This window comes from Oncorhynchus mykiss, chromosome 22 (genome assembly GCF_057628025.1).
Source record: "Oncorhynchus mykiss isolate SJ-2025 chromosome 22, ASM5762802v1, whole genome shotgun sequence".
NCBI classification, from domain to species: domain Eukaryota; kingdom Metazoa; phylum Chordata; class Actinopteri; order Salmoniformes; family Salmonidae; genus Oncorhynchus; species Oncorhynchus mykiss.
In genome coordinates, this window is record NC_143043.1 from 16,448,139 (window position 1) to 16,460,697 (window position 12,559).

The 12,559-nt window shown below is 43.2% G+C and overlaps 1 protein-coding gene across 11 annotated transcripts in view; it reads right to left on the minus strand.

The window, feature by feature from the left end:
* Positions 1-12,559, minus strand: part of stxbp5l (syntaxin binding protein 5L) — a 232,826-nt gene that overhangs the window by 62,264 nt on the left and 158,003 nt on the right. For all 11 annotated transcript variants that reach the window (XM_036958794.2, XM_036958792.2, XM_036958790.2 and 8 more), the window contains exon 6: positions 3,434-3,497. In XM_036958794.2, the coding sequence (XP_036814689.1) occupies positions 3,434-3,497 (64 nt within the window). The remainder of the gene's footprint in view (positions 1-3,433; positions 3,498-12,559) is intronic.

The following is a 12,559-nucleotide window of genomic DNA, read 5'->3' on the forward strand; positions in this document are numbered from 1 at the left end:
GTATTTTTCCTTCTCTCTCTCTAACGATGTGCAAATAGTTAAAGTAAAAAAGGAAAATAAGTAAACATAAATATGGGTTGTATTTACAATGGTGTTTGTTCTTCACTGGTTGCCCTTTTCTTGTGGTAACAGGTCACAAATCTTGCTGCTGTGATGGCACACGGTGGTATTTCACCCGGTAGATATGGGAGTTCATAAAAATTGGGTTTGTTTTCAAATTATTTGTGGATCTGTGTAATACGAGGAAAATATATGTCTCTAATATGGTCATACATTTGGCAGGAGGTTAGGAAGTGCAGCTCAGTTTCCACCTCATTTTGTGGGCAGCATGGCTTCTACTGAGAGCCTGGTCTGCCTACAGCGGCCTTTCTCAATAGAAAGGTTATTCTCACTGAGTCTGTACATAGTCAAAGCTTTCCTTAAGTTTGGGTCAGTCACAGTGGTCAGGTATTCTGCCACTGTGTACTCTCTGTTTAGGGCCAAATAGAATTCTAGTTTGCGCCATTTTTTTGTTAATTCTTTCCAATGTGTCAAGTAATTTTAATAGATTTTTCTCATGATTTGGTTAGGTCTAATTGTGCTGCTGTCCTGGGGCTCTGTGGGGTCTGTTCGTGTTTGTGAACAGAGCCCCAGGACCAGCTTGCTTAGGGGACTCTTATCCAGGTTCATCTTTCTGTAGTTGATGGCTTTGTTATGGAAGGTTTAGGAATCACTTCCTTTTAGGTGGTTGTAGAATTTAACGTCTTTTTTCTGGATTTTGATAATTAGCGGGCATCGGCCTAATTCTGCTCTGCATGCATTATTTGGTGTTTTATGTTGTACACTGAGGATATTTTTTGCAGAGTTCTGTATGCAGTCTCAATTTGGTGTTTTGTCCCATTTTGTGAACTCTTGGTTGGTGAGCGAAATCCAGTACTCGCAACCATAAAAGGGCAATGGGTTCTTTAACTGATTCAAGTATTTTTTTGCCAGATCCTAATTGGTATGTCAACATTTTCTGTTCCTTTTGATGGAATAAAAGGCCCTTCTTTCCTTGTCTCTCAGCTCGTTCACAGCTCTGTGGAAGTTACCTGTGGCGCTGATGTTTGGGCTGAGGTATGTATAGTTTTTTGTGTGCTCTAGGGCAACGGTGTCTAGATGAAATTTGTGTTTGTGGTCTTGGCAACTGGACCTTTTTCCAAACACCATTATGTTTGTCTTACTGAGATTTACTGTCAGGGCCCAGGTCTGACATAATCTGTGCAGAAGATCTAGGTGCTGCAGTAGGCCCTCCTTAGTGTGTGACAGAAGCACTAGATCATCAGCAAAGAGTAGACATTTGACTTCAGATTGTAGTTGGGTGAGGCCAGGTGCTGGAGACTGTTCTAGTGCTATCGCCAATTCGTTGATAGATATGTTAAAGAGGGTGGCGTTTAAGCTGTATTCCTGTCTCACCCCACGGTCCTGTGGAAAGAAATGATTGTGTGTTTTTTGCCAATTTTAACCGCACACTTTTTTGTTTGTGTACATACATTTTATAATGTTGCACATTTTTCCCCCAACACTACTTTACATCAATTTGTATAGCAGACCCTCATGCCAAATTGAGTCAAAGGCATTTTTGAAAACAAACAAATGCATGAGAAGACTTTGCCTTTGCTTTGGTTTGTTTGTTTGTCAATTAGGGTGTGCAGGGTGAACACACACTATTTTAAATTGTATTTCCAGAACGGGTCTGCTGTTAATGATAATGATTTTCTTCGGTTTTCTGCTTGAAATTTTTAGATTTGATAGGGAAGCTGAGAAGTCAAATATACTGTTTAGGTTTTCTACTACCAAGTTTACACCTTCACTATTACAGTGGAACGTTAGTCCAGGAAGTTGTCTAAAAGGGATAGAATTTGTTGTTGCCTAATAGTTCATCGTTTTTTGTTAGGTTTCCACACTACATTCCTTCCACCTATAGCATTTCTTAATATTACTCAGTTCCTTTGGCTTTGATGCCTCATGACTGAGTATGGCTCTGTTCAAGTAGATTGCAATTTTGCTGTGATCTGATAGGGGTGTCAGTGGGCTGACTGTGAACGCTCTGAGAGACTCTGGGTTGAGGTCAGTGATAAAGTAGTCTACAGTACTCCTGTCAAGAGATGAGCTATAGGTGTGCGTACCATAGGACTTCCCTTGAAAATTACCTTTGACTATGTACATACCCAGCGTGCGACAGAGCTGCAGGAGTTGTTACCCGTTTTTGTTGGTTATGTTGTCGTAGTTGTGCCTAGGGGGGCATATGGGGGAGGAAATGCTGTCATTCACTCCAGGCAGGTGTTTGTCCCCCTGTGTGCTGAGAGTGTCAGGTTCCTGTCCAGTTCTGGCATTTAGGTCACCACAGACTAGTACTATCCCTGGGCCTGAAAATGATTGATATGGAGAAGCTGGATGGAGAAGCTGTCTTCATTAAAGTCTGGGGATTCTAGTGGGGGGGATATAGGTAGCACTCAGGGGGACATTTTTCTCTGTTAAAGATAATTTCCTTTTGAATTTCTAGCCAAATGTAAAATGTTCCTGTTTTGATTAATTTAATAGAGTGAGTTAGGTCTACTCTATACTAAATTAGCATACCCCCTGAGTCCCTTCCCTGTTTCACACCTGGTAGTTTGGTGGATGGGACTACCAGCTCTCTGTAACCTAGAGGGCAACCAGTTTCTTGTGGGATGACAATGTCTGTATTTCTTTGGTGATGTCCAGGTTCCTGCTCTTTAGGCCAAATGCAGATCACCTCAGGCCTTGGATATTGCAGGATGAGATAGTGAAGGCTTTTTGTTCCATAAAGTCTCCAATGTTGTTGTTCGTGTGGTTTGGCTCTCTCGCTCTGCATTTTCCCTCGTTTTTCTCTCTCTCTCTCTCTCTCCTCTCTCTCTCTCTCTCTCTTGCTAAAGTGTTGTTATTTTCCTGACAGCATCTTAGACTTTTTTCACACCAACAGCCCACGCACATCGAGTGCCAGCAGGTCTTGCATGGCAAATCGATTCCCCCTAATGCCTCCGCGCCGCCGGCAACCCGCCCCGCAACCCCGACCATCATCTTAGCAGGCGCGACCGCTTCATGACCCAAACCCCTCTGCGTTACACACACACACACACACACACACACACACACACACACACACACACACACACACACACACACACACACACACACACACACACACACAGTCCGTCCCCACTGAAAGATGATGACAAGGAGGACAGCCAGTACTAGAGGGCAAGCAATGACCCAAAGGCCAGCCGTGATGCTGAGAGCGTTAGCAACTTGTTCGGGAGCCATTTTGGGTCATAGTCTTGTATTTAAAAGAACACGTCTAACAACATGTAGCAGCATGTGTACCAGAGTTCCTGCTAGAGGAGAGAAAGAGGAGGCAAGCCGTTTTTGATGTATTATTGTTCCACCTACTCACCTTGCCTTCATCCTTCGGGCTGTCACTCAGATGGACCACGGGCCCTGGATGTGCTTTAGTTGCTCTGTGAACAAGAGGAGGAGAGAGAGAGGGCTTATCAGGTTATGAGCATGAGTGCAGATGTTTCAGAATGATAGTCAAGGGAGCGTGTGACTGGCTGCCATCCAGTTAACCTGAATCTACTTCCTGCATCTGCTGTTACCAAAGAGATAGACGCTCCAGACCCACAGAGCACCCGCAGAATGTCTTAGTGACCAGTGGCCTTCAGCGCCCAGCACCAGAATTGACCAGACGTTCACTATTAAACCTCACCATACAATGCACAAGCCCTGCGATAGACTAGAGACCTGTCCAGGCGGTGTACTCGTACATGAATCTGCCTCACACTACAGAAACAGGAGATAGGCTCTTACTCTTATGAGGCGTTCCGGCTCGCACAAGCCAAGGCCAGTGCAAGGCTACTTGCTTACTTACTTATACAATGCACAGTGGCAGTTGACTGTGCCAGCATACTCCAGTTAAAATGTTTATGTCCTCCTGAACCCTGATCTTTTGTTTCTTGGCAACAACAGTGCCCTGGATGGTGGTCGTTCCTGAGTAGAAGGACTCTGAGGCAATGACATCTCTGGCATGGTTTAAGATATTTTATTTTACCAGGCAGATCGATTAAGAACAAAATCGCTCGACAGCATATCGCCAGCAACCTGGTCAGTGTCTCTTTGAATAGAATAGAATAGAATAGAATAGAATAGAGTAGAATAAAGATGATAAATCACATTAGGTTCATGGTTGTATTCTTTTGTCGGACAAATTATTGGTTCATAAACCGCGGTCTAGGTGAAGGAAAGTGAGATTGAAATGTGCTTTCACCATGTTGATATTTGCAAAGTAAAGGTTGTGTTGAATTGACTTGAGAGAACAAAGGGACTCGGAGTCCTTACAGCTTTACAGGGTATGAACTGCATAGAGTTGCTTCATTGGCTACTCAGGGTTCAGCGTCTGGAGCGGCAACATTTCATTAAAACAGTGCAATGTAAACACTTCACACAACAGCCAGACAGACAGAGAGAGACTTGGACTGGCCTGACCCCGGCTATCACCACGCTACGCTAGCCTGGGCAGAATCACAGCCTTACAGCTGCCGACTTCAGACAAAGAGAGGCAGGCAAACCCAATCAGAGGAGACTGGCCACAAATTACCACCGCTGTCGGGAAACACACAGACACCTTGTGCTCTGGCAGGTCCCAGGGAGCCATGGCAACGCCAGAACCCAGTGGGTTTGTTGTTGTCGGCTGGTGAGCTCATCTATTATAAGCCATTAACAAAAACACATGTTCTCAATTCATCACAAAGACATTAGTACGTGTTATTTCTGCTGATTCTTTTAGGCTTCACATCTCTATACCCCTTTTACATTTTTATGAAATGGCACTTCCTCAGCCTCCTTCACTTTTAAATACCCTTTGCTATCGGTTGGTGTTTGTTTGATTTCACCATATAGGTATTGTGTTGCTGCAAAATGAATTGCCTCATTGAGGAAACTAAAGTTCTCTGAACCTGAATTCGTTCATGATAATCCTTGAAAGAGGTTCTGCGGGAGTACACCAGACTGAGTCTCAAAGGAAAACGCCCAGGTTCTCTATCTGGAGATCATTTCCAACAGTTTTAACACCCTTAGATTTGTCTGTGTTGGGTTTGGATCTCATGGTAAAAACGTGGCTCCCCTGAGGGAGAGGTCACCACACCAATCTGTCCGAGTGTCCTCCTTTTCGCCGACTCATCACTCTGCCAGCTTGCACACACACGCATGCTCATTCACACACACACACACACACATACATACGCTGCAAGCCTTTGTAGAAGCTGCCGGCAGGTTTAGGTTGGCTTTTCTTGGTCGGCATGGTAACGGCGGGATGGGATGACGAGGAGCTACCAGAAGGGGAAATATCTACATCCTGTCGAGAAGATTCCACCCCGTCTGAAAAGGGCCTCGACCGTCTACGCTGAGACATTAATTATTCAACCAATACCCACAATTCTCTTGTCACAGAGTACACATACACAATGGGAGAATCTCAATTACATAATCCCCTCTCCTCGCCTCCTTCTCAGAACCCTTTGGAGGAGAAGGTCAGATCTGAGGGACTTTTGGGTTTCTCATTCAATGGGCTTTGAGAAGGAGGCAAGGAGATAGAAGAGAGGACGCAAGGAGTCTGCGATTGAGAATCCCCCAGAGAATATCCAACCATGAGAGCTCAGGTGAAATGACAATTTTTTTTTTAATGCTTGTTTTTCAGATGAGCACGCTTTGTCTGACAATGAATAGGAAAAGATAATGAAAATCATTATTTCTTCAGGGCTCACAAAGGATTAGGGTATTTTCTGTTCCTCAGCCTGCTGAGGGTGTGAATCATTTCTTTAGAGCAGGATTAGAAACGTATTGCTCCTGAAAGACACCAGACAAAAGAGACAATTATAAAATGCTGTAGGTTGCATTAGTCATTTTCCCTCTCTTTGTGGTATGTGTGTGAGTGGGGGTGGGCATGTTCTGTGATGACAAAATTAAAAGGCCGACGTGACACACCTGAAATAGATAGGGCAAGATGACAGAAAGTACAGAAAGAAAAACCTGCACAAGGTACAGTACCAGTCAAACGTTTGGACACACCTACTCATTCAAGGGTTTTTCTTAATTTTTACTATTTTCAACATTTTATAATAGTAGAAAAGACATTAAAACTATGAAATAACAATAATGAATGGAGTCATTTAGTAGCCAAAAAAAAAGTGTTAAACAAATCAAAATCTATTTTATATTTGAGATTCTTCAAAGTAACCACCTTTTGCCTTGATGACAGCTTTGCACACTCTTGGCATCCTCTCAACCAGCTTCATGAGGTAATCACCTGGATTGCATTTCAATTAACTTCTTGGTGACAGGGGGCAGTATTTTCAAGTCTGGATGAAATGCATGCCCAGATTCAACTGCCCGCTACTCATCCCCAGAAGATAAGATATGCATATTATTAGTAGCTTGGATAGAAAACACTCTGACGTTTCTAAAACTGTTTGAATCGTGTCTGTGAGTATAACAGAACTTATTTAGCAGGCGAAACCCAGAGGACAAACCATTCAGATTTTCTTTTTGAGGTCACTCAATACCTAAAATACCTAAAATACCTAAAGTTGTATTACAAAAGTAGGAACCTGTTGGAACCTGTGTTTTTCTGGGTCAAACTCGCCAAATAAATGGACATTTTGGATATATATCGACAAAATTAATCGAACAAAAGGACCATTTGTGATGTTCATGGGACATATTGGAGTGCCAACAAAAGAAGCTCGTCAAAGGTAAGGCATGAATTATATTTTTATTTCTGCATTTTGTGTCGCGCCTGCAGGGTTGAAATATGCTTTTCTCTCTTTGTTTACTATGGTGCTATCCTCAGACAATAGAATCGTTTGCTTTCACCGAAAAGCCTTTTTGAAATCTGACATGTTGGCTGGATTCACAAGTGTGGCTGTAATTTTCTATCTTGCATGTGTGATTTAATGAAAGTTAGATTTTTATAGTACTTTATTTGAATTTGGCGCTCTGCATTTTCCCTTGGCCAGGTGGCCCACATATTCCAGAGAGGTTTTACCAGGTGTGCCTTGTTAAAAGTTAATTTGAATAATTTATTTCCTTCTTAATGTGTTTGAGCCAATCAGATCAGTTGTGACAAGGTGGAGGTGGTATACAGAAGATAGCCGTATTTGGTAAAAGACCAAGTCCATATTATGGCAAGAACTGCTCAAATAAGCAAAAACGACAAATCATTACTTTAAGACACGAAGGTCAGTCAATATGGAACATTTCAAGAACTTTGAAAGTTTCTTCAAGTGCAGTTGCAAAAACCATCAAGTGCTATGACAAAACTGGCTCTCATGAGGACCGCCACAGGAAAGGAAGACCCAGAGTTACCTCTGCTGCAGAGGATACGTTCATTAGCGTTAACTGCACCTCAGATTGCAGCCCAAATAAATGCTTAAAGTAATAGACACATCTCAACATCAACTTCTCAGAGAAGACTGCGTGAGTCAGGCCTTCATAGTCTAATTGCTGCAAAGAAACCACTACGAAAGGACACCAATAAGAAGAAGAGACTTGCTTGGGCCAAGAAACATGAGAAATGGACATTAGACTGGTGGAAATCTGTTCTTTTGTCTGATGAGTCCAAATTTGAGATTGTTGGTTCCAACCGATGTGTCTTTGTGAGACACATAGTAAGTGAACGGAGGATCTCTGCATGTGTGGTTCCCACCGTGAAGCATGGAGGAGGAGGTGTGATGGTGTGGGCATGCCTTGCTGGTGACACTGATTTATTTATAATTGAAGGCTCACTTACCCAGAATGGCTACCATAGCATTCTGCAGCGATGTGTCATTACATCTGGTTTGCACTTAGTGGGACTATCATCTGTTTTTCAACAGGACAATGACCCAACACACCTCCAGGCTGTGTAATGGATATTTGACCAAGAAGGAGAGCGATGGAGTTTTGCATCAGATAACCTGGCCTCCACAATCACCTAACCTCAACCCAGTTGAGATGGTTTGGGATGAGTTGGACCGCAGAGTGAAGGAAAAGCAGCCAGCAAGTGCTCAGCATATGTGGGAACTCCTTCAAGACCGTTGGAAAATTATTCCAGGTGAAGCTGGTTGAGAGAATGCCAAAGGTGTGCAAAGCTGTCATCAAGGCAAAGGGTGGCTACTTTGAAGAATGCAAAATATAAAATATATTTTGATTTGTTTAACTCTTTTTTTGGTTACTACATGATTCCATATGTGTTATTTCATAGTGTTGATGTCTTCACTATTATTCTACAATTTAGAAAATAGTAAAAATAAAGAAACACCTTTGAATGAGTAGGTGTGTCCAAACTTTTGACTGGTACTGTGTATGCTGTTCCTTAGCTTCAGTCAGGCATAATGGACATTTTGTATTTATGTAATATTTTCAGTAGAATATCTATTTCTTACTGAATACACACCAATACAGGACTATGTGTACATTCAGATGGTAGCTAGAATCTATTCTGCAGTTCTACCAAGTATTCATACCACTTACACATCTGTATGAGATATTTTGATAGCAACTAAGCAGAGAGAAATTTGGGAAGTGCTTTACTCCACATGATCTCTATTCACCGGATGGCCTATAGTATTATAGCTGATGAGGATAGATGGTAAGTTGCATTAACATCAACATGAAATGTGGAGGAAACAGAGCTGGGTGAACGAGGCTCAGGGCTTTGGGACTAGGCGCTCCTGTGTCAATATTTGCTGGCCCTGCAGTAACGACAGTCCTCGATCTGTTCGACGCAGAAGGGGAGAATCCCAATTGCATACTCCTTGGCCCCTCTCTCCTCACTTCCTTCTCAAAACCCATTAGAGGAGAAGGTCAGAAGGGAGCGATCTCTGGATTTCTGATCCAATGGGTTTTGAGAAGGAGGTTAGGAGAGAGGACGCGAGGTGTATGCAAATTGAGATTCTCCCAAAGGACTCTCTCCTCTTTCTCTCTCTCTCTCTGGAGAAAAGCCTGGTTGGTGGTGACAAACTAATTTCCCAACAGCCTCTGGTCCCCCAGCCAGCCAACCAGCCAGCCAAGTTGAGTACAATCATGACACACACACACACACACACACACACACACACACACACATCACTTCTGTTGTGTGCAAGTATTTTTATGTGTATCTCTGCACAGCGACTTCAGCAGACAAGATACCAAAATGTTTTTTTATTTGCTGCGGTAAGCATGTGTTCTTCTCCACTCATTTCCTGTTAGGTGTCAGGCTTTACTCCTCTTGTGCCTCACTAGATTGACTAGTGAAAAGACTGACATGCAAGAGGACGTGGAGGGAGGAGGAGGTGGTGGGAAGAAGAGAGAGAGAGAGGAGGGAGGAAACGTAGCATGTGTCTCTTGTTATCAGACGTGTGCCTGGGTTCCGCCCCTCAGGGATTTCTGTCTCAATTTAGGCTGCTGCCAAAACCGGCAGGCGTTAACCAGTGAGATTGCATTAGACTGATAAACTCAGGCCTAATTAGAAAATAATGGGCTCATTAAGGAAACACACAAGCCATTACTGCAGTCATTCAAAGGTATAGGAAATCAAAGACTGAATGCTCGCACAAGGAGCTATGTACAGAACAGTAAACGTTCTGAAATAACAATCTGACATCAATATGACTCATATTTGAATAGCTGATCCGTCTTTTTATCTTTTCCTCACGCCAAAGCGTCTTTGCCAAGTCTTTGTCTTCTTGTGTTCCTTTTTCATACAACACGGTAGACATTTTTGTCTTGTGAAATACAATGAGGAGTGAGGTAGGAGCCCCTGTGTCTTCCTAACGAAGCTATGTTCCCATCAGGCTTCCCGCTTTCTTCTTTGATTTGAGGCTGTGCTTTTCTTTCCCTGGTTTTATTACACAGACACTACATCTAAAGCCTCGTAGGAAAAGACCCAGACTAGAGCATTATGGGTAGTAGGGGGTTCTGGCCCCATCCTGGGAGCTGTGAATAAAGGACAGCTGGCACTTACTTTAAATTAGCCCTTATTGGGGAGGGGAGAGAGAGAGAGAGAGAGAGAGAGAGAGAGAGAGACAGAGAGAGAGAGACAGAGAGAGAGAGAGAGAGAGAGAGAGAGAGAGAGAGAGAGAGAGAGAGAGAGAGAGAGATAATAGTTGTGAGTGATTGATTGCTTCCAAGGAGCCAGAATGAATTGGGTATATTGTCTTTGCAACCCATTGGGGGAATCAGCCAGCATGCTAGTGTGATGTTTATGTGTCCGATACATCCTCTTCCTGCCAGCAATGCAGCTCTATCGAGATGGATGTAGTGTACTTGCCATGTCTCCCACTTCTGATAATGGAAAAGCAAATTCATTTTGGATCACAAGTGCCTCACTTCTCAGTCAATACTCAGGAGGGCGGGGAGATACACACATCATGTAATGAGTGTTTTGGTACGGGCTTTTAGGAAAAAGAGTCCTGCTCAGAGAAGCTCCACTTTAAATAAGTGATGTGTGTCTTAGCGTGTGTGTGTGTGTTGAGCTGAAAATCTGTATAATAACATCCTCCACCTCAATTCAAAAGGTCCAAAGCAGTCGCTTTAATCTTAATATTAAATAATTTCTGTCACGCCCTGATCTGTTTCACCTGTCCTTGTGATTGTCTCCACCCAGCTCCAGGTGTCGCCCATCTTCACCATTATCCCCTGTGTATTTATACCTGTGTTCTCTGTTTGTCCATTTCGTCCTGTTTGTCAAGTCAACCACCGTTTTTCAGCTTTTCCCCAGTCTCTCTTTTTCTTGCCCCCCCTGGTTTTGACCCGTGCCTGTCCTGTCTCTGAGCCCGCCTGCCCGACTACTGTGTCTGTCTCTGAGCCCGCCTGCCGTCCTGTGTCTGTTCCCCTATACTCTGGATTCTCGACCCCTGCCTGCCTTGACTTGTCGTTGCCTGCCCCCGCTGCTAAAATAAATTGTGTTAATTCGACAGTCTGCATTTGGTTCTTACCTTGATCCCTGATACATTTCTCTGTGATTGTTTCCAATTAAAATGGTAAAAAAAACATGGCTTCTTAGCAAATAGTCATTTCTCAAGCAAGAATTTTGCTGGGACAGTCTGGGAGTGGTCTGAGTCAGGAGGGGGAAAATAAAAACTTGCTGTTATTGGTGAGTTTTGGAACTCTCTTTCTTATTGGTCGATTAACTAATTTATCGCCTGATGATGTCACCAGCTAGGCCAAAACTCCCTCCTAACAAAACAGATTGAGATTTCAGGTGCTTTTCAAACAGCTCCTACACCTCATAGTGTGGAAATATATATATTTTTTTAAACCCACAGGGGATCGCATTTTTGACTGCACTGGGCCTTTAAGCCTGAAAGTGCATATGGTAAATGTCATGAAAATAAACATTGGGATATGGTTTTTGCTGTTCCAATTTAATACTTGAGCAAAGTTATATTTAGTTCCACCATATGCATATGGAAACACACACACGTTAACACTCGCACATACACACACATACACACACACACACACACACACACAAACACATTAGCTCCTCACCTACCTCCGTCCTCCTCGAGCATGACGGAGAGGGACAAAACAAACCTCATTCCTTCCCCTCTGCAGTTCATTTCCATTAGAGGCATGCTTGATGCTTTCCCTGTGAAGGAGCACAGTGTGCGTGCGTGCGTGGGTTGGTGTGGGTGTCTGTGTGTGTGTGTGTGTGTGTGTGAGAGACTCATCTTCATACATACTGAGTGGAAAGCAGTTCAACACAGTCAGACAATACAGGCTTCATTGGCTCTGTTTAAACACATTGATGAGGACGAAACATTATTGTTCAACTTTTATTGAACTACTCTTTAAAACCCACTTAACGCATGTTAAAAGTAGACGTAGTTATTGCATGAGCATCATCTAACACTGGCATGGTGTAAGTGAGCAAAGTTAGTTTGCCAAACCTTCAGCTAGGGTTAGTTGACAAATGAGTTGACGTGGAAGTGCAAGAGGCTTTAGGATAGAACAAGGGCTAGTGTTGGGCCAGTAACCGAAAGGTCGCTGGTTCAAATCTCGAGCTTACTAGGCGTTGAGTGAGGCACTCAACCCTAGTCACTCTGGATAAGACTGTCCGCTAAACGACTCAAAGGTCATATTAATGATACCAACGTCAACAACTGCTGACGACCATGTGAGGGATAATCAACGAGGGGCTATGCGTTCTCTGGACAATAATGCACGGTGTGAAAGGTATGTGCCACAACGCACAGTGGAGTGGCACCAACCTTCTGTAGAGGTGCATTATTTTCAGAGAACGCATGAAGCCCCGTTGTCGGTTATCTCTCTTATACCACGGCTATAATTGACCGCATTTGCAGCTAGAAATTTGTTATTTTGCCAATGTAACCGTGTTGAACATCAACTGAAGCAGCTAGCGAGTTTACTAGATAGCTGTTGTAGTTGCATTGGTAACTGAACAAGCAGACATGCTAGCTTAGCTGACCAAACCATCAGTCCTCCTAAATGTTAGCTTGCTATTTTGAAAATCGAATATTGAACAATGCCAATGATGTTT